Source organism: Phyllostomus discolor, chromosome 1 (assembly GCF_004126475.2).
Source record: "Phyllostomus discolor isolate MPI-MPIP mPhyDis1 chromosome 1, mPhyDis1.pri.v3, whole genome shotgun sequence".
NCBI lineage: Eukaryota > Metazoa > Chordata > Mammalia > Chiroptera > Phyllostomidae > Phyllostomus > Phyllostomus discolor.
The window spans coordinates 37,440,056-37,463,552 of NC_040903.2; the positions used below are offsets into that span (position 1 = coordinate 37,440,056).

The 23,497-nt window shown below is 32.3% G+C and overlaps 1 protein-coding gene across 24 annotated transcripts in view; it reads left to right on the forward strand.

Moving 5' to 3' along the window:
* The window catches only part of ADGRL3 (adhesion G protein-coupled receptor L3), a 755,368-nt gene that overhangs the window by 266,622 nt on the left and 465,249 nt on the right, over positions 1–23,497 (forward strand). For all 24 annotated transcript variants that reach the window (XM_036021098.1, XM_036021052.1, XM_036021045.1 and 21 more), the window contains one exon: positions 2,329–2,552. In XM_036021098.1, coding sequence (XP_035876991.1) covers positions 2,498–2,552 — 55 coding nt within the window. In that variant the 5' untranslated portion in view covers positions 2,329–2,497. The remainder of the gene's footprint in view (positions 1–2,328; positions 2,553–23,497) is intronic.

A 23,497-nucleotide genomic window follows, 5' to 3' on the forward strand; every position in this document is an offset into this window, starting at 1 on the left:
CTTATTTTTTAATGTTAGTATTCAAAGAGTGAGGGTTTTTCTTCCCATAGGTTATGAGCAATCTTGTCTTTCACTTATCTAGTAAAATTTAGGTAGTTTAAGTGGTGTCATTTTATTATACATGCTCCCAAATTAGCACATTATTTTGGGGCTGTGTGTGAGATAGGCAGGCCCTGAGGCTACAATGTGAGAGAGTGTTCTCAAATAATAGCTTTGGTTCCTCCAAATTATTTTTTCCACCTCAATTTACACAATAATCAGGAAAACAAATACTTATGCCTAAATCAAAGGTAACATATCATGGGAGAGGTGCCTTTATGCCCTTTCTGCAATCTTAAACCATTATAAGTGATACATATGGAATTTCTTTCCTTTTTAATAAGATAACTTTCTCCTATTGCTTCATCAATGTGAAACTATATATCTTATAAAATAAACTATTCTGGTTTTCACTAAAGTCAAACTTCACAATAGCAATGCTCCTATTTCTCTCTGAGAATAAAATAATATTCCCTGAAGCTCCAAAGGGAACTGTGTAATTATGTTTTATAAACTATAAACCTGTATTTTTTCTGTTTTGTCTTTCCAATGTTTATGCTGTTCAGGTTCTCCTCTTTTCACAATGAAAGTATTTCAGCAAGACCTATTTCTATCCAGAAACTTGCTACACTGTTTCCCTCCTTTGGAAATATGGATTAAGTAATATCACTATTTCCCATTAAACAATAGGAAATTGATACTCTGAGGGCTTAAATGACTAACCCAAGATTACAGTACTAAAGAATTAGTCACTGAGATAGGGTGGTGTTGACCCAGAGTCTATGCTCTTAACTCCCGTGTTATACACAACGGTACCAGGAATCCAGACAAATATGTGTAATTTTGCCTTATAACCTATGCAAGTACTTCAGAAATAGTTTCAAATTTATATTGTCAAAATGAGGATTATAATATAGTCTTCAGTAAATTATCTCTATTTTTAATGCCCCTTTCCAGAAAAAAATGAATTCATACTCAAAATATGAAGTGACGTGAAATATATATTAATCATCAGAGTACAAAGGAGAGGGGGGCAGAAGGAAGATGCAGTCCCTGCATGGTTTACTGAATTTAGAGGTGCTGGGAGAGACAGGATCATCAAAATTTGGTCATGTTCCCTCAGCATTTGTGTTCTCTAAGATAAATCTGTGCATACTTAGGGGGAGGCAGGTATATCAGTTTGATTCACTAACGTCACTTTTTAATGCTTAAAAATTTTAATGCCTCCCATGAATGTATTTAATGCTTTTAAGCAAGTTTCTTCATCTTGAGTTGTAAGATCCTGGAGAAGGCGTTACATATTTTAGTCAATATTCTATGTTTTCCTAGTCCAGTGCTTTCTATTTCAGTGAGTACTCTATAAACTGCTGCTGAATTGATTAATTATGTTTGAGCATAATTAATGTAAATCTGTGATCTTCACAGATTTACTTACAAAGATGCTTCGAACAGCAATGTAGTTAATATGTAGAATGATTTCTCAATGAATACCAGGACCGAGAATGAAAGTAAAACTCGTATGTTTAACTTTTTTATTTTAAATTCAGAGTAATTACCATGGCTGGATGCTCAGTTGAGTAGAGACTCATCCTGATAAGCCAAGGTTGGGGGCTCCATCCCTGTGGATTCATAAATAAGTGGAACAACAAATCAATGTTTCTCTCTCTCTCTCAAAACCAATAAAGAAATTAGGCTCCTAGTAATGATAATGAATGAATGTTTTAGTAAAGTTAGTAAAGATTATATTTGTAGAAAATATTTATACATAATAAGTGCCAAATATGTTTATACATATTAATGAATTATACAAATTATTTACTAAAATTAATATAATTATTTATATTAATTTGTCCAGTGATACTGATTTTTTCATTTTAGTCTCTTTGGGGTCTGGGAAATAACCACTGTTAATATGCACATAAGTATTGTCACTTAGGTAATTTATTCATTTTTATATATAAATCCTGTACTCTTTAAAATTAAATGAGGAGGTATAACATATTTTCATGAGGATATAAATTTTCTTTTTTTTTAAGATTTTATTTATTTATTTTTAGAGAGGGAAGGGAGGGAGATAGAGAGAGAGAGAGAGAGAAACATCAATGTGCAGTTGCTGGGGGTTATGGCCTGCAACCCAGTCATGTACCCTGGCTGAGAATCAAACCTGGGACACTTTGGTTCCCAGCCCGCACTCAATCTACTGAGCTACGCCAGCCAGGGCAGGATATACATTTTCAATGAATGAAGAAAGCCTCTATTTGACCACCTCTTTTTTTTTCTTGTTTGCAGGATTCGAATTTGGGATATTGGTGTTTCTGTTTTTGAGGAATATTTCTTTTTTGGGTTTTTAATTTTTTTTTAAATCATCGGTTTTGCAATACGGAAGAGGAACCCGAAACACTCCTTTGTTACACATTTCCAACACTCTTGAGGCACTCTCACGCTCAACCACACAACCATGTGGCTGTCACAGCTACTTATCTTCGTGATGCTCTCAGCACCAATAGTTCACGGTAAGGCCTTTAATTAGTTTTTGTGTGATGCTTAATGTCTCAGTTATACTGCTCCCCTTTTTTTAAGTTTTTGCTCTAGAATTTTGCAGCCTTTGCCTACCCTATGTTAATAGAAGTTAGAGTAAATGGCCACAATGCAAATCATAAGCTGCAATAAATATGAGTTTGAATTTTATTTCTTAAGGTAACTTTTGAAATGTATGTATAACCAAAGGTTTAAAAAAACACTGGGGTATTTTATTCTTTATTTATACTACACTTAGGAAAATTCAGCTGAATCATTAAACTATATTACTTATTGTGAATTTTTTCACTTCTATATTTTTATAATTAAAATTATTTTAATGTAGTAAGTATGAACATTTGAAAGAAAACACCCTCAAAATCTGATTTCCCAAACCAGGTAATCATTTGTTTGTGAGTCTTTACTATTCTGTTTAATCTTTAATACATAGACTAAAAACTAAACCTCTCATTAAAGGAAAATTATTTTTGTCATATACCTTTCAATGCAAAATAGAAACAAACACATCAAAATATAAGCAAATACAGAAAGGTAATTTTACAGATACATGGTAATATACTCATAAAAGACTGTAAACCTTGTTTATTTAAACATGTTGGTGCTGACAACACAAATATGTAAGAAATCATACGCCTTTGTAAATGTTATAAAACATATGACAGTTTAGTGAGCGTATAAGACAATTTCTGTGCAACTTAGTACATAACATTCACTGAATTTCAATAAAAACTGGCAAGGTAAAATCTACATGTAGGTTCCTTTTTCACAATTTAAAGATTTTTACTAATTACCATTGGTTTTGCGCTAAGAAGAAAATGGTATAATATAGCCACTATCTCATATGTTCATGGTAATTATTCATCATTTTTTACATATGTGCATGGTAATTAAAGCAAAGAACACAACTGTACTTACCAGTGCTTAAGAGGTCTCAGAATATCATAATGCATCATGTGGCTGAAATGAATTTTAAGCCTCTTTCATTTACTTTTGGTTTTTAATTGATTATGGAAATCTATTGTATTTCATTAGGATGCAATTCCAAATTTGGCCTATGTTCCTGAGTTTCAAATTGAACTGCATTCTGCTGTCATTGTAAGAACTGGATAAAGTAACTTGTCTCTTTTGAGTTGTTCTCTAAAGTTCCCCTGATTTCACACATTTACATCTAACAGATCACTATAATATAGGGTAGTACTTTTTTTTAATGAAAGTAAAATTATAAAACCATAGACAATATAAATTTTGTCAAAAATTTCAAAATGTTTACTTAATTTATGTACTGGTGCAGTCCTTAAACATTCACAAACTTGGGAACATATAACATTTTGTGATATGGGACAATCAAATAATTATGGCACTTTAAATACGTACTTTTCTTATCTTTTGGATTGGCCAAAAAGTCCGTTTAGTTTTTTTCCCTACGATCACTCTGGTAGAGCTTATTTGTCTTTAACTTTTTTGAAATGACTTTGTTAGATTATACTATGATAGCTGTTTTATCAGTGTGTAATTATAAAAATCCAAATTGTTGAGTTTTTATGCGGGCATTTTAATATTGAAGATGGAAGAAAATATGCAACATTTTTGGCATATTATGCTTCATTATTTCAATAAAGGTAAAAATGCAACTGAAACCACACAAAAAGATTTGTGCAGTGTATGGAGAAGGTGCTGTGACTGATTGAACGTGTCAAAAGTGGTTTGCAAAGCTTCTTGGTACTACAGACATTTTGGCCAAATGATTATATGCTGTGGGGCTGTCTTATGCATTCATAGATGTTTAACACCACCCCTGGCCTCTACCCACTAGAAGCCAATAGCAGGAATTAGCCAACATTCTCAAAATATCCAAGTCAATAAAGTTATTGGTGAAAATGAAAAACGTGTCTTTTATTTTAAGGAAAAAACTAAACACCCTTTATGGCCAACCTAATATATATCTAAAGATGATTTTAGTTAGATTTTTGATGTTATAGAAATGCTTTACTCATAAGGTTCTTTTATGGATTGAAGAAATAACATGTGTAAAAATTCTAGCACAATACATGATGAATATTAAGTACTTAAACATGTTAATTTCCTTCATCATACTATCTGTCCCTCTACTTTTAGTTTCAGTAAATTTTAACAACCGGGGATTAGCTCAGAAATTATCTTACCATGAGAAGTGTTTGTTTTGATATTGATGCTCAAGGGGAAAAGAATATATACACTATATTATTTATTTTTTAAAAGTTAGACTAAAAGCATACTTGCTTGAGGAAAGTAAGCTAAAATAGCAGAACTAGTAAAAAATACTATTTTTTTTGAAATGTCTGGTCTCCCAAAACTGATAGTACCTTCTATGTATTTTACTGGGTCCTAAACACACACACACACACACACACACACACGCACACACACACACTTTAAAACCCCTAGTTGGGGACATATGAAATTGACCTGGTATATAAAATGTTATAGGCTAAAAATGTAAATAATCCTTTTTACTGTCAATTACTTTCTATCACCTTTTTCTTGAACCATATACAGGTAAACAATGTGGAAGCTTTCTACTTTAAACTTATCCTTGTTACTGTACTTAGGTATTCTAAAACTTGCACCAAAGAAAATTCAAGTCATTGTTGTCTACCTTCCATAGAAGGCTGCTCCATTGCCTATGTGGTACCGCTCCTGACTGGTAAATAAAGAGCTTCACATTTTAGAACCCAGCTTACTCATAAGCAGAGGAATACATTAACCTTTCACCAATGCTGAAATCTATTCAGATGATATTTTTAGAGTCTCCACCAATCCTGGCTTACAGAAATACTGCATAACTTAAAACCATAGATGATTGAATTAAAATGATTGTCACAATTGTAGAAGTACACTTGTTTCCAAAAATCTCCTGATAACATCTCCTTGGCTAGTGTTGTGATGCCGGCTTTATTACCCTCCTGACCATAGACAACTAACTTTTGGGTATGACCTAAGTAGCTATAATTTTCTCTTGAGTAAATAATGATGATTTTATAGCCATGCACTTTAGATGCATTGGTACAATTAATTCACACAACATTCTTATGGTTTCAACATTTATTATTATAGTCTTTATCATTAACTTTTTATGGTAAAAATATTGAATTATTGAGTGGTAAACTTGACTAATATTACACAGCTATTAAGGGATTCAGAGGGGATTTAAAATCAAGGGGTTTTGTGAGCTTCAGTCTGACTGCCAGTAGATAATAAATTCCTATCAAGGCCATTCTTCCCAACAGAAAATCCTGTAACAACTCTTCTGGTCATTTGGGAGAGGTGAGGCAGGAGTCCAGATCACCCACCCCTTCCATCATGTGGGCGCAAACAGACTGAGCTTTGAAGTCTGACAAACCTGAGATAAAATTCCAACTATGCCACCTGCTAGCACTGTAACCCTTTCACTAGGTAAACTAGTTACTAATACCGGTTCACCCACTGTGAGTCATAAATCTGTGCTAGCTGCTAAAAATATGGCCATGAAAAATATTTTTAATTCTTTCCCCCAGGAGCTTACAGTAATTTTAAAGTTCATAAGCCTGCTTTTCATCTACTGTATTTACATATATACATACATACATGCATACATATATACACATACATACATATATATATATATATATATATTACATGCAGAGTTATTTTAAGAATGGGTAGAATAATATACTACATATAGCTGCTAATACAGTGCTTGGCATTTGGTAAATCTTCCTTGTATTTGATTTTTCTACTCTTAACTATCTTGAAATAGAGCTAAACCTCAGAGACTTTGATAAGGAAAATGAATAATTGTCCTTATTCTTGCCCTGAGAATTGAAAGAATCTTTTTCTACTTAAACTTCAGCATTCAAGTTATGCCAGAAATTTCTAAATACTACTCTCTGAACAAAATTATTATTAAACCAATATGTATCAAAGCTTAGTAGATACTGTAAAGTTTAGTATATAATGGTCAGTATATAAAAATATAATTATAATGTATAATTATCAGTGATACTAGTATATAATTATCAGTGGTAGTAATATATAAATAGTAGTATATGATGCATTTTTGCACGATCTTTACATGGATAAAATTAGAAACCAAGCTAAAGAATTAATTCTGAATAATATTAACATTAATTGAATAACCTTCACAACATCCTAGAAATTCAGACTAGTATTTTATATAGAAAACCAAAATTAATCAGTACATTCACATTATGAATATACACATATATAAACAATTATTTTAAACGAGGAATTGTCTCTAGTTCTGTGTTTTTCTGTCCATATTCTATGTCTCCATGTGCCTCTGTATTTCTGTTTTCCATGACTGTGCCCTCCTCCTGTACAACCATAAAACCCTTATCTATCATGCAGTGAGACCTGGCAGAAGTAAAGAAAAGCAGCAAAAGCAGATGGCCAGTTCTTTGCTGTTAACTAATGACTGTTACATGAAGATAAAGGACTTTTTTGGTTCTGCTGATGCTGTTGGAAACAAGTGAGAATAGTGGAATTGGGGAACACTATACAATGGTAATATGGGCACCTAGGGCTCATACCGACTGTGGAGGAATACCGTGGTCCCGTGTTGGCCTTGGGTAGGAGACGTGGTCGGGCTGTGACTCCACCCAAGCCACAATGGATTTGGAGCTAAGAAGGTGTTTGGGGTACTTAGATATTTTAAATATATCTAATTTTAATTTAACTGTACTTATAAATTGTGTCTTTATTGTAAAGGCAGAAAACAGGATCATTTGAGCTCACTATGAGTGATGGGAAACAATATTTTTATGGTATATTTGCATAGAATATAGGGTTTTAATTTTTTTTTCTATAACTACCATAAGTTTCCTTTTTCTGCAAGCCTATTTCTTGCTGTAAAATTACATGTGTGCTTATACATTCATGGACTTTATAGGCTATCCTGATTTTTATTATGTTCAACAGTGTAGTTACAATAAACAGTTCTTAGCAGGGACAAAACAATTAATAGATGCATATATATTTAGTACTGTACTTTTTATGTGATTTGCATTTTATTATTAACCTATTTTAACAGTTATGCTATTTAATGTGTCAGTGATTTAAAATACTACTCATATGTTTTAACTTTTAATAAGATGAAGTTTGAGAAAGTAGAAAATTACTTTTACTATATAACATCTTACCATATAATTCTTTTTTATGAAGTTATGTTTTATTAAGTGTGAAAAAGCCAGGTTGACTTCTAAGCTCTGCTACACTTTGTTATTTTGTGATTTCCAGAAATTAATCATCCTTGATATGTTTATAATGACTGCCACACTGGGTAATTTGTAATGTTTGCAGTAATATCACCATTTTATGGTCAAATATGTTATACAGAAAATGCTTTGTCATGGTCACGATCTATGTGGTTCCTGCCAAGACATCCAACACCATCTTCATTGGACACACAGGACTGAATTTCAAATGTATGTGTTCTGTAAATTAACGATGCAGTCTCTGATACTACAATATAAAGCACAAACACGCATGGCTGATAGCTTTTCCTTTGTAAGATGGGTTTAGAAACCTTCCCTACACACTCAGTGTGCAGTTAGCAATTTGAAAAGAGTTTTATTTTGCTTTCATACTTGCAAACCATGTTACATGTTTTTATTGTAGTGATACTCATGAGTGACTAATGCATACCTGGAGTAAAATAGCATTTTCTTCAATTCAGTTTTTATATATTTTGCTTCTTTGGGTAGGGAAGGCTACAATCTTGTCTTTTTAAAATGTTTTTTGGGCACAGGGTGGACTGTGGCTGCAGTAAGGTAATCATGCACTTGATGTTTAATTAATTTAAAATACTTGGATATATCATATATATAGATACTTATCTGTTTTCTTCTTTATTGCATTGCTATTTACTTTCAATCCCAATGTAAGAATGCTCTTACTTTTCTAATTTCATATCGTAGCTGTGGTATACTTTTTCATGCATGTATTTCCTCCATTCTGATTGGGAAGTTACTCTTTAATAAACAGTCAAAAAAATTGGAATTCAATAGGAGAGGGTCTCATTGATTTGTCCTCTAAATAGAGACTATGTGTTATATGATGATCTGTTTTAATTTGGCTGTTTAGAATAAGGCCCTGTTGAAAATAAAGTTAGTTCATTCTCTACTTTTTAATTGATCAGTTGATGGGTTTGGTAAAGCTAATAACAGAACATGAATTAGAAAAAAAATCACTTCACAAATTTTTTCTGTTTTTAAATATTAGTATTCAAAGAATGGTGGTTTATCTTTGTATAGATTATGAGTAATTTTGTCTTCCAATTTTGTTAGTAACGACATGTTTCTTTGATTTGATTGAATCTATATGTTCCCTATATTGCAATCAGAGCAGAATTAGTTTCTTTAAATACAGAAAATTTTCTTTCTATAAGAAAAATAAAAATGATCATATATGAAAGAATCATCAAATAGGCTAGGTTACTTAAAGATTTGCAAGAGAAATATACTAGTTAGACTTTAAAAAAGTAAGAGATGCAGGACTTTGAACAAAAACAGCCTGTCATCGCCTATTATAGTTTGTCGAGATTTGAATGTCCTGAAATCAAGGATGTAGCTTACTGGTCAGGTACAAGAACACAGTATCACATATTCCTTTGTCATTACTGAAGTCACCTACTTTATTTTAAGAGTAATTCACCTCATAGAAATTTAAATTAGAAAGCAAAAATCCAATAATCTCATGACCCGGTGATATACTTAATATTAATGTTTGTTAGATTTTCCTGCTTTCCCATGTGCACATATTTTTGTTACATTGTAATGTTGTTAGAAATAAAATTTACCTTTCATTTGACTTAACCTCAAAATGTAGACATTTCTAAGCTCTCACTGAATTTTTTAAAATTATAATATTGTTTCATATGAACAAACCATGGTTTACCTAACCATATGGTGATGGCTCAGCAGTGAAAGTCATTATTATGTTACCATTACAAATATCACTACAAGGAACATGCTTGTTTGTAAATTTGTCTACGTCGTGGTACCTCTGGAAGAAAATATCTTGAGAAGTGTAAAGTTAAAGAATGATTCCTTTTCAGATTAATTAACTGAAATAACTATGTTATATCGATGATAGGAGATGATCAATATGGCCTTGCTAGTTATTACTGTGATTTATTTAAAAGAATTCCACAAGTTTTGGCTACTCTAATAATGAACCAAACAACATATAAGGATAAATATTCAAATATAAGATATAATTAATATTTGAAGGAGTATGATGATGCATTCAGTAGATTCAAGAAATACTAACTTCCTTAGAATTGATGAGACCACTTTGAATTCAGCTAGGTGATTTACACATACATACATACATATCTGTAACGAAGTAACTCATTCATTTCATTGCTCATTTGAGTCAAAACAGCAATGAAATGCATGACTTTGAAAACATCATAGCAAGAAATGTCTGGAGCCCATGAGATGAAAACTATGAAACTTTCGTGGGGGTTATAAAAGAAGACATGCAATATACCATTTTCCTGGATGAAAAGTCTGAGGTTAACAAAATGCACAAATATTTCAAATTAGTTTCTATAGGTTTTTACACAGATGCATTCATAATACCAATGTGAACTTTTCTAGTTAGAAATTCAACAAAAATATTGTATAAAATATATATTGAATATTAAACAAGAGAAAAGTTAATAGAAATGAAAAGAAGAATAGGAAGGCACTCACCCAGTTGATCATAAAAATCAATTATAAAAATGAAATTTCTGAAACACCACTGCAGTCTATTTATTTCTGTTACAGTGTGATAGAAATGCCTCCTCAGAAAATTGAGTGTCTAGAACAAAAGTAGTTAAGTTGGGATCAAATCAATTGTGTGTGCGTGTTTCAAATTATATATTTTGAAGCTTCCAGAGGAAGACTTCTTTGAGCTACCTACATTAATCTCCATTTTTGAACAATGTATTAGATAGGATAAGCTAGGCTGTAGTCACAGTAGATTGCAAAACGAATCATGGCTTCCGTGAATAATTTCTTGTTTGCCAAACATTCCAAGGCATGTAGGTGTTTCTTGTCAGTGTGTGTGTGGTATAGGGGTGAGGGGTGGGAGGTATGTGTCATTCTGTTGCTCTCATAGTTATTCAGAAATCTAGGCTAATGCCATGAGGCATAAAACGTCATTATGAGGGCCATTGCCATTCTTGTCCACAGGAAGGAAGAATGAGCTGTGTGGAGATGGAAAATTTTTTTATGGATATGCTTGGAAGTAATGCACAGTATATCTGTTTCCATTTCCATTACAAAAAACAAAAACAACACAAAACAAAACAAAATGAAGTCTCATTGTCACACCTATGAAATAGTCTGAAAAGTATAGTCCTCTTGTGATAGAGGAAGAAGATAATTATAAAACATATCACAAAGCTTTTTTGAAAAGGAATCTAAGGCACTAATATGTTTTAATGCATAAACTGAATTACTTAAAAGATCTTACTTATATATATATTTAAAGAGGAAAAGGGAGAGAGAGAGGGAGACATCAATATGTGGTTGCCTCTCACGCATCCCCTACTGGGAACCTGGGCCCTCACGCAACCCAGGCATGTGCCCTGACTGGGAATTCAACTGGGGACCCTTTGGTTCACAAGCAGGCACTCAATCCACTCACCTACCAGGGCTAGTGCATAAATTGAATTTTTACAGCTTTATTGAGATATATTTGACACCATAAAACTCACCCTTTTAAAGTGTACAGTTCAGTAGATTTCAGTGTGTGCACGATTGTACAACTATCAGCACAATCAATTTTAAAACATTATTAGTCCTCCAAAAAGAAACCCCATACCATTATGACTCACACCCAGTCTCTCCATTCAACTACATCCCTGACAAACACTATTGTATTGGTACTTTATGTATCAATGGATTTGCCTGTTTGGATGTTTTTCCTAAATGGGATTATAAAGTTTTAACTTTTTGTTATCTGTTCATTTCACTTAACACAATTAAAATTTATGCATATCATAATGTGTATCAACACTTAATTCTACTTTCTTGCCAAATGATGTTATATTTTATGAATATCCCATATTGTACTTACTAGTTGATAGAAATTTAGATTATTTCCACTTTTTCTTTATTCTGCATAATTTTGTTATTAAAATTTATTTACAAGTTTTAATATAGACATATTTTTACTTTTCTTTTGTATACAGTATACTCCTAGGAGTGGAATTGCTGAATCCCACCTTAACTCTATGTTTAACTTTCTGAGGACCTGCAAAACTGTTTTCCAGAGTGGTTGCACAGTTATCCTTGACAATAACATGAGAGTTCTCAGTCTTCCACATCATCACCCGCACTCACTGTTTTTTTTCTCTCAGCCACCCTAGTCTAGATGCTACCCCCTGGTCTGATGTGCACTTCCCCCCTGCATCATAATGTTGAGCTTCTTTACCTGTGCTCATTGGCCATACTTATATCTTACTTGGAGAAATATTATATAATCTTTTCTTGATTTTTAGTTTTTCACTAGTGAGTTCTATATGTTCTTTATAGAAATGCCTTTTTTAGAAAAGACTAGTGGATATTATTGTTAGAATACATCTAGGTGTATGACTTCTTTAGATTGCATATTCTAAGGGAGGTTTTTTTGCCTGGATTCACCCATTTAAATCTTGTCTATTTTACATTCACTTTGAAATCATATACCATTTTCCTATCCTCACTCAACCTGCCCTTTTACTTACATATTTGATTCCTAAAAGTAGTTCATCAATTCAGATTTTTATGATAATGATAAAAACTAGTAATTGTCAGTGATTGAAACTTTACTATAATATGTGAACTGGAGAGTAGTGATTTATATACAAAACAAGGTAATTTACTCTGTTCCTCTAGTAGCTTACAATCGCTACCCTCTAAGAAAATGATAAAGAACACTAAGCTTTAATTATAGTGGCAAAAAAGTTTCTATTTTTGTTCTAGTCTGAATTCTTGTTCTTCCAGACTTTGGGAGTCCTCTTATTTTATTTCTTTATTTTGTGTTTTTGCTCAAATTCTGTTATAAATATTGAGTCTTTAATATTGGAAAACTACTGGATGTCTTCTACTGCATCTTAAGAAAGTTCTGAAATTCATCATGTTGCTTTATCAGGCATATTTATTGTATATTTGTGACTATTCACATTGCATCTACAGACAAAGATGAGAAGAAATCAGAAGAAAACATGAGCTTTTACATGACATGAATCCTAGCATAATTGCATTATTTCAGGCAAGTGGGTTTATTTGAAACATTACCATTTGGGGAAAAAATTAGGAGGAAAGTAAGTAAAAATAATGAGTTCCAAATATTGATACTGAACACATCCTGCAGTTAACTATGAGTGGAGAAGGATGTCCATATTTATAGAAATATTTACATAAAGCCCTGAAGTTTACAGTACTGTCTGATCTAAGATATGTTAGAGCCCTAATTTGCATGGTTCTGTTGAGTGAGAAGAAAGATCTGAAACCTTGGAGTCTAATTCCAATTCTATTTTTTCCAAGATGCATGAACCTAGCCAATCTGATTCACAGTTTCCTTATTTGTTAAAGGGGTAATTAGGCTTATTTTGTTATAGTGTGAGGATTAAGTAAAATAATGTGTAGAAAAACCCTAACACAAAGCCTCACTCATGTAATCCTGGGAGGATGTGGTCATTAAAACATACCTTTTGGAATTAAAACTAAAAAAAAAAACCCAACAACAAATGACTTGGATAGTAAGCAAATTTTATAATATAACGCCATCTTGGGGTCACTTACTCTCCATAGAGTTGTTCAAAGACTTCATTGTGTATTCTTAATCCCCAATTGTGACAGTTTCCCTAATTATGAGCCTACACATTTGTATACACATTCCATCATTATATTTGGGACTCACCCACTGGACTGTAACTAAGTCTTTAATGAGTTACTAATGAAGATTTTAAGCTTAGATCAACATTAAAAATGTTAAAGAGTGTTGAAAAGCTATTCAGAGTACAAGCCTGTTGCTTTTAATTAGACTGTAAGCCCAATAAAATTCCTGTGTTCACTATTCACCCAGGTTTGAAAAACTTGAATAGTGAGTGAAACATGTACCTTACTTTGGTATTATTAGTTTAATGTGAAGTTAAAGGGGAGCAATACATTGAGCTAAATTAGAGAAATCATTGTTTTGATTAAATGAAAAGATAAAAATAACATGCAAAATCAAAGTAGCATTTTATAATGACTAATATTTTGTTGGACTCAGATTTAAAACAGAACAATTTTGTTGCATTAGTGAAAAATAGATGAAGTGAGGAAAATAAGATCCCGATATCCAGTTATGATTAGATCACATAAATTTATAAAAACCTCTATGTTTATTTAAAAAAACAACAAACAGTCATCTTTCACACATTACTGCTTCTCTGCAAGCTGTTAGAATTCTGTCATGAAAGTGGCAATTCTCAACACTACTTCAATTAGATTAGGACTATTCTTTCCTGTAGCTCTTGTTACAAATCAACAATGGTGGTGAGTATTTAACAATGACCCTTTCCCCCCTTTGATAGTGAAGTTGGTGAAACCATGCAAACCTTAAGGGCACATGATTTAATAATGAAGACAAATAATATGTAACATTCAAAGCAATGGGCCAGTATGATGCTGCCCCTCCAGGGAACAATACACATTTGCTTAAAAGGAAGCCTTTTAGTTTAGTCACAATAGCTCAGGACAGTGGGAATAGCTGTGGTAGTCCAGATGTTTTACAGGTCGCAGGCTGTCATGAGGAGTCAGGCTTGATGTCCCACCTCTGCACACAGATAAAAAAAAAAAAAAAACACTATGCCAATTTTTAAAGGTAGGTATCCAATAATAATCACACTCTGTGTGTACCACCAACATAATGTAATTGATCATTTTGACAAGTGAGCTTGTTAACATATCTGCTTTCTTGTTAACCAGCATGTTGCTTTCATTTTGTTTGTGTGTTGAGGAGAGAATAAAGGGAGTAAAAATCTCTGCTACCAGGAAAAAAAAAAGATAAAAAGCTTTCATTCTTCTCAACTATCTTCAGAGATGCCGGTTATGATTAACTAATTATAGGGAAAAAGAACTCACTAATAAGACAGATATTCTGTCAAAATGTGTTTTTTTTTATCCACTGGATTTCCCCACACATCAAGTATAATTGGAAGTGTGATTAAGGGAAAGTACTTCGTAACTATAGTTATAATTTTTTTAAAGAAATGATTTACTTTGCAATACTCTAAAAGCACAGTTTCCTATGCCATTAAAAATTTACATTCTTAAAGAGGGGAATGGAGGAAAGGTAATTAAAAGAAAGTCAGTATTCTTCAAATAATACATTTCGGACTTTTGTTTTTGTTGCCATGGAGTTAAATCAGTTTGCAATATATTTTCAGGCAGGGAGGCATTTTTAGATAGAAAAGAAAAACTATTAGTCACCACTCTTCAATGAATAAGATATATAATATGAATTTTGTTTATTTTCAATGAAAGTACTGTTTATCAGAAGCAGATTATCATTTATAAACGTGTACAACAGAAGCTTTACCCTCTGCTTACTCATTTTAACAAATGTTTGAGATATTACAATCTAGGCAGCCATTACAGTGAATAAGCCACACTTCCTCCCTCTATTTTTAGGACTTTGAAGATGCAGACTTGCAAGCCAATTAAAAGTAATTTTTCAATGTTATTCCTTTTATTTTTAACACTAGGAATTACGGTTCATTTTAGCTTTACTCATAACCAAGTATTTGACTCTTCTGTTATTCTTAGAAAATTTGATTACTTGACTGTTCAGTCTTGTGATGACTGAAAACTTAACCATAATATATTTTATGTCACTGTAACAAACTGCATTGTACAGAAGAAGAGTGAGGAACCTATCTTGAAGGGGGAGTTGATAATCCACATAGGGTATATCGATACTTAAGGAAACAATTCAGACTAGTGAATGAGTCTGTTGAGTTAAATTGAATGGTATCCAGGCATGCTATGAAAGTTGCTTCATCATACACAGGTGGGCAATTAATCACTATTGAGCAACATTCTTATAAGGCCCAGAATTGAAACATAGTTTTCTTTCTGTTCGAAATTTCATGTAGCAATTTTAGCCTCGTGGCATCCTTAGTCATGTGCTTAAATTGAAACTTTTATGACTTTTGTTAGAGATTACAACCCAGCCTATAAAGAAATTAAGCAGCTATCACATACACCTTAGAGAGAAGTTAGGAAATATGTAATCTTTTTATATGGCCAAAATGAAGGTGCTGGAAGAAAAGTAGAGCCTTTCAGGTATGCATAAGGAAATGGGATTGGAAACAGGGCCTTTACATACAAGAAAAGAGTTAAACAATAGTCTTTCCCTTTTTTCTTTCCTCACTTCAACAGCCCTATGTATACAGTGTGGCTCAGAAGTTGGATTCAACATTATGCATCAATCAACCATTTTGTATTTCAATATAATTTGTAGCATTGACATAGTACTTTGTAGTTAGCTAAATACTTTTGCACACAATAGCTTAGTGAATACTTGTAACAATTCAGTGAGTCATAGATAGCAATATCATAGAATAGTATAAAAAATAGACTCAGAGCCATCACATTAATGATGCAATGACATTAAAAATAGTTTTTTAGAAAATAATATTAAATCAAAATCTCTTAGCCATCTTGTGGAAACTTCTTCCAAAGGCATTTTAATAACCTACTGAGCCTTTGCCTTATTTTGTAGACCTTTGATTTTAATTAGAAATAAACCAGCCCTGGCTGCGTAGCTCAGTGGATTGAGTGCAGGCTGAGAACCAAAGCATCGCAGGTTTGATTCCCAGTCAGGGCACATGCCTGGGTTGTAGGCCATGGCCCCCAGCAACTGCACATTGATGTTTCTCTCTTTCTCTCTTTCTCCCTCTCTAAAAATAAATAAATAAAATCTTAAAAAAAGAGAAATAAACCAACCAAAACATGTATGGAAGAATGAGCTAGAATATTACAAGATAAAACAAGTAAAAAGTATGAATTTTTATTTAAGAAAACTATGACATTGGCTTAATCTTAGAAATAAAAAAAAACACATTTTAAAATATAAGAAGAAATAAATTTTATTTAAAAGTAGATATAAAATTTTAGGTTTTTGTACAGAAAGAAAGGGAAATAGTGATATTGGAGGCTGATTTACATATATATATAGTGAATAAATAGCTTAAGGAAATTGTGGGAAGAGTGATATTTGGAAAGCCTGAGAAGTAGGGGAAAGGGTTTCCTACCAAGAAGGTAGTGTGAACAAAGGATTAGGCAGGCATTTATAGAAGGATAGGTATTGTATCCATGATATTAATAGTGAAAGTTAAAACTGAATATGTAGGTCAGAGTCATAGTTCCAACATCTGAAACATAGGGGTGTCAGAAGGAGAAGAGGAAGTACAAGAAATTTAAAATTTACTTGAAAAATTAATGAAGGAGAACTTCCCCTATCTGTCAATGGAAATAGACTTACAGGAGGTCCAGGAAGCTCAGAGAGGTCCAAAACAGTTGGACCCAAGGAAGCACACACCAAGTGACATCATAATTACTTTACACAAGATTAAAGATAAGGAGAGAATCTTAAAAGCAGAAAGAAAAAGAGACAGCTACCTACAAAAGAGTTCCCATAAGACTATCAGCTGATTTCTCAAAAGAAACTTTACAGTCAAGATAATGCTGAAAAGAAGTATTCAAAGTCACGAAAGACAAGGACCTACACTCAAGATTACTCTATCCAGCAAAGCTATCGTTTAGAATGCAAGGGCAGATAAAGTGATTCCCAGATAAGGTCAAGTTAAAGGAGTTCATCATCAGCAAGCCCTTATTATATGAAATGTTAAAGGAACTTATCTAAAAAAAGGAAGATCAAAATTATGAACAGTAAAGTGACAACAAACTCAGAACTATCAACAATTGAACATAAACAAAAGCAAAAACAAAAACAAAAAGTAAGCAAACAGCTGGAACAGGAATAGAATCACAAAAATGGAGATCACATGGACAGTTATCAGCTGGTAGATGAGGAGGATGGAATGAGGGAAAAGGTACAGGAAATAAGAAGCATAAGTGGTAGGTACAAAATAGACAGGGGGAGGTTACGAACAGTATAGGAAACGTAGAAGCCAAAGAACTTGTATGACACATGGACATGAACTAAGGGGGAGGGATGCTGGTGGATGGTGGGGTACAGGGTGGAGGGGGATAATGGGGAGAAAAAATGGGACAACTGTAATAGCATAATCAATAAAATATACTTAAAATAAATACAGTATATTTAAAACCCTACGAGGCCATAACTAACTAGTTAATTAAATGATATAGTAAAATATTACCATAAAACACAAAAACCAATGACTCCTGAGAAACATTCTTAATATGTGAAAAAGTAGATCACTTGTAACACTGATAAATTAACTCAGGTGGTGTTTTGTTTTCAATATTCCTCTCACCTTAGAAGTATCTTAGTACTGCAGATGATTGTTTTGTCTAGATTCCAAGCTCAGTATTATGATCAATAGACATTTGGGAAAAGAAACTAAATAATTGACTGGATTACATAGTGGTTCATTCATATAAGAAATAAGAAAACAGAAACAGTTGGAATTGGTTAGAAATGGTGCTCATTTACTATTTTTTAAATTAGTATTTATAAATCCATATTGATTTCTGAAAGTATATACCATTCAAATAGATATTTTCATATTTATTTCAATCATTAGTTCCACAAATCAGATGAAAACTCTGGTACTACCATCATAAATATTTTGCCTCTTAAATGCTTTTATTTTTCCTTTTTTTTCTTACCTCATATACACCCACAACCAAAATTCAGGAACTGTGATGCTATGATGCCCTTTGATGTTTGAAGACTATGCATAAACATGGGGGGAAATATTTTGATCATTTTGAAGATTTTGAAATGTTAATTTTCATATTGCATTCTTGCCCACTAGGAAAGCAGAATCAAAGTGTTTAAGTAGTGAGAATATCTGAAGTATTTATGTGGACAACTTGATCATGGCGATAACTCATATTACTTTTGATGAATATTAACCATTTTCAATGATTAAAGCAATTCAAATATTTAAAAATAGTGAATTTCTCTTTTATAAAATTGAAGTCTTAATTAGATGTGTAATATTTTACAGTTTTATTGAGAAATAATTGACATGACACTTTATTCATTAAAGGCATACAGCATGATAGTTTCATTTACATGTATTATAAAATGATCACCGCAGTAAAAGTGAAAAAAAAAAGAAAAATAATTCTTTTTGTGATGAGAACTTTAGAATTTACCCTTCTAATAAATTTCCTGTACATTCTACAGCGCTGTTAGCTACAGGCATCATGCTATACATTGCATCCCTGGTCATTTTATGTGACGGTTGGAAAGTTGTACATTTTCACCATCTTTTTCCAGATCCTACTCTCCTCATCCCTCAGCCTCTGGTAATGACAAGTGTGCTCTCCTTATCTATGTGGGTTTTCTCGTTTGTTTGTTTGTTTTCCACAAGTGTGATCACACAGTATTTGTCTTTCTCAGTCTCACTCATTCACTTAGCATAGTGCACTCAAAGACAATTGTGCAGCTGAAAATGGTAGGGTTTCCTAATTTTTCATTGTTGAACAATATTGTATATACTTTACATATACAATACATTTTTTTATCCATTCACCCATTGATGGATACTTAGTTTTTTTCTGTATCTTGGCTATTGTAAATAATACTGCTTTGAATGTGGCAAGCAAATATCTTTATAAGTTAGGGTTTTTTTTTAATCTATTTTGGATGTATTTTCAGAAGTGGAATTGTTAGATCGTATGTAGTTGTTTTTAATTTTTTTGAGAATCATCCATACTGTTTCCATAGTGGCTATACTAATTTTCATTCCCACTGACAGTGTACAAGGGTTCCCTTTTCTCCACTTCTATGCTAACATTTTTTATCTCTTGTCTTTTTGATAAGAGATAAAACATTATTACAAGTAGGAGGTGATTTCTCATTGTGTGGATTTTCTGTGTGCTTTTTTATTTGCCTTTTGTTCATTTGTTTTTTTTTTTTGCTATTGATTTCATGAATTTTTGTATATTCTGAATATTAACCCCTTGTCACATATCTGGTTTGGAAATAGTTGTTCCCATTCAGCAGGGTGTCTTTTCATTCATTCTTCATTTCTTGTGCTGTGCATAAGCTTTTTAGTTTGACATAGTCCTACTTGTTTATTGTTTATTTTGTTGCTCATGCTTTAGGCAACATATCAAAAAATTATTACTAAGATGCATGTCAAGGAGTTTTATTCCTATGTTTTATTCTAGTAGTTTCATGGATTCAGGTCTTACATTTAATTTAAGTCTTCAATTATTTTGAATTAATTTTTGTGAGTGGTATAAGATGTGATGTTACATTTCATTTTTTACATGTGAATATCCAATTATCCCAGCACTATTTATTACACAGACCGTCTTTTCTTCATTGAGTTGTTTTGACTCCCTTGTCAAATACTAGTTGAGAATACATTTTTGGCTCCTAATTCTGTTTTGCTGGTCTACTTGTCAGGTTTTTTTTTTTTTTTTTCCCAGTACCATGTAGTTCTGATGGCTGTAGCTTTATTGTATAGCTGAAGTCTGGAAGTATGACGCCTTCTGCTTTGTTCTTTCTCAGGACTTCTTTAATTATTCAATAAGTAATACAATTTTAGGAGTATTTTTTCTATTTCTATAAAATGTCTTTGGACTGTCCATAGAGATTGCATTGAGAATATAGATGACTTTTGGTAGTCTTAACATTTTAACAATATATGAGCACAGTATACTTTTGTCTTCTTCAATTTCTTTTATCCATGTCTTGTAGTTTTTAGAGGAGACATTTTTCACATCCTTAAATTTATTCCTAAGTATTTTATTGTTTTTATGCTGTTGTAAATGGGATCAATTTCTTTATCTCCTTTTCAAAAAAGATATTGTTAGACTTACAGTTTTTAAAGAAGATAAAAATGCTTTTCTCTCAGAGGAGGATTAGGGAAAACAGCAAGATGTGTTGGCCTTATCATTACTTTCTGTTACAGCACCAAATGCCTTTGAGACATCTTACAATTTTACATAACACAATTTAAAAACGTGGTCTCAAATGGAGATCAGAAAGGAGTATAAGGGGTAGGGACCTCCAAATTTTAGTTAATGCTACAACATTTTGAGGTATTTTTATAGCTAATTATAAGGAAATGCTGTCCCTTATGCATCTGGAGAAGAAAAGGGACATTTATGTTGTGAAGGCTAGCTTCAAATATCTGAAGACAAGTACCTTGTAGGAGTAGCTTGATCTGTTTTTCATCGCCCACCTGTATAGAATTTAGACAAGTGGAGAATGCCAAGGTATATAAATATCAGCTTTCTTGACATGAGGAAGAACTTGCTGTTTCAAAGTAAATTGAGTGTTTTAAGGACATAGGGATCACTGCCTTTTCATGTGAAATGTAGGAGATTTTTAGCAGGGTTGATCGAAGGGTTAATATGTAGTATGCTAGTTGAATGATTCCTTCCAGCCTTGAGATTCCATGGTTCTAATGGAATACAGTCTTATAATGGTGTTTATCGTGAAGACATAATTTCATAATAGCTTCAGGAAGATTTATATTTATAACTAAAATGTTTCCTCCAAAGTTATACCATATCTTAAGTTTGACAGGTACAATATTTTTTATAATGAAAGTTAAGATATTGGCTCCATTCTAATAACCCTTCTCCATGTGGACAGTGTAACAGACCTTCCACTTTTGGGCTCATTGCTGGATGATTCTGGATTTCTTTCTTAGAGATGGTGAATTTAAAGAAGGGTCTGAGATACAGACACAGGATATTCCTTGTTCTATGTTCATAGAACATATCAGAGTCTATTTTCCTTTAATTTAAGAGTCAAATTCTATTAAGCTTCCTGGTGTTTTGTATTCCTTAATCTTACTCTATAGAATCATTTTTTTTTCTAATTCATACCTACTTTTTCTATGTTTGTAGACCTAGCTTTCTCATTCTAGTCTGAGCATGTTCTTTTTTTTATTTGTTTAATCTAAGATTCTTTCATTTAATAGACACTATTATATTTTTCAGTTAATGGTGATTCTACTATACATACATTTTAAATCAATAGTCATTCTCTGCCTAGTCTTGAAGTTGACCTTTTCTGAAATAACTGATCTTTAATTTAGTGGACATAACTATTCCCAATTTTTCCTCTATCCTGCTCTATTCTTTTTTCCCAGGAACTTTATTCTGTATCTTAAACAGATGCTTGATTGCTCCAAAACTAAACTTCTTACACTCTTTTATAAAGATTGTCCACTTGTTGCTTACCTCTGTGGTCTCATTTCTGACCATTCTTTTTCCCAGCCAACCACATACAGCTTCCCGGGCCATTGTGCTATTTCTTGAACAGACTAAGGTGGTTCCAGCCTGTGGGCTCTGAAGAAGCCTGGAGTGCTCTTTACTCCTGATTTTTACAAGACTGTCAACTTCAGACCTCAGTTTTAATTTTACTCCCATAGGTAAACCTTCCATAGAAACCTAATTTGAGAAGCTTTTACATATTGCCCTGTTTAAACCTCCTGCAACTTACTTATCTATATATATAGTATTTTAAAACAAATTTTTGATGTGTATATTCTGTCTCCCACACAAGAATGGATGATGTATTAAAGCAGGTACATGGCCTATTTTGTTTACTAAGAGCTCTAGCACCTAGAAAAGGACTTGATATATAATGGGAACTAAGTAAATATTTGTTGAATGAATATATAAGCACTTCATCACTTAAAATGTCCTTATAGGTTAACTAGGTGGCTGGTGAACTCTTTCAATTTTATTATAACTGAAGCTTGTAGGATAATACATCATTATATTATTTTGCTAATTTCATGTCATAGAGTTGTTATAAAGATGTTAGGGAAACATGCTTGTATGTATTTATGTAAAGAATAATTAATGTTGTCATTTGGTGCAATGAGGAGAGTAATGTTTCAAAAGTCAAAAAATCAGAAGAGATGTCACTGGATTTAAACATTAAAGGAAGCACTTATTTAGAGATTTCGATTTTCACAACTTTTTTGGCTTTAAAACTCGTTTCCTTCTTTGACACCTTTTTCATTTACACAAACTATCAAAATAGCATTTAGACTATCTTTTGCCTGGTACTCATACATTATAATGAGTTGAAGTAAAAAATATCGTTTCCCTACTTCTAATCTAAACTTTTTCATTATTAGAGGGTTGTTTGACATATTTCCCATATCATTTTTTGTTGTTTTCTATAAGGTGGTATTATGTTTTATGATTTGAAAGAAACTGTATTTTCATTCTTACTTTGTGAATATTTTATATGTCAAGAAATTGTTGCTCCATGGTATAAACTTCCAGTATTAGAAAGATGATTATAAAATTATCTTGCATTATTAAATTTCTTATTTTCTCTCCTGACTATTGAATGATGACCATATAACATTATTAATGTGTTTTTAAATATACATCTTATAGTATTTTAAAAATAGTAGTATAAAGCAAAATCTTTTTCCCTGTATGTCTTCTCCCTTCTTTAGCAGGAACATTTTTAATACCATTTCTGATTATTACACAAGTTGTGATTAGTGTAGTGAAATATGTGTTTAATGTACCAATTCCCCAGAAAATGACTGTACTTACAGAGCTGTTTTTCATAGTATACTATATGACTGTTTTGTGAATTATTAAAATATATATATATATGTGAAGTTTTATTTTTTCATTATTGTCTTGGTCTTTCATATTTACTCATGTATGTAGTATGTGCATTTGTCAGTAAGTCACTGTGTATATAA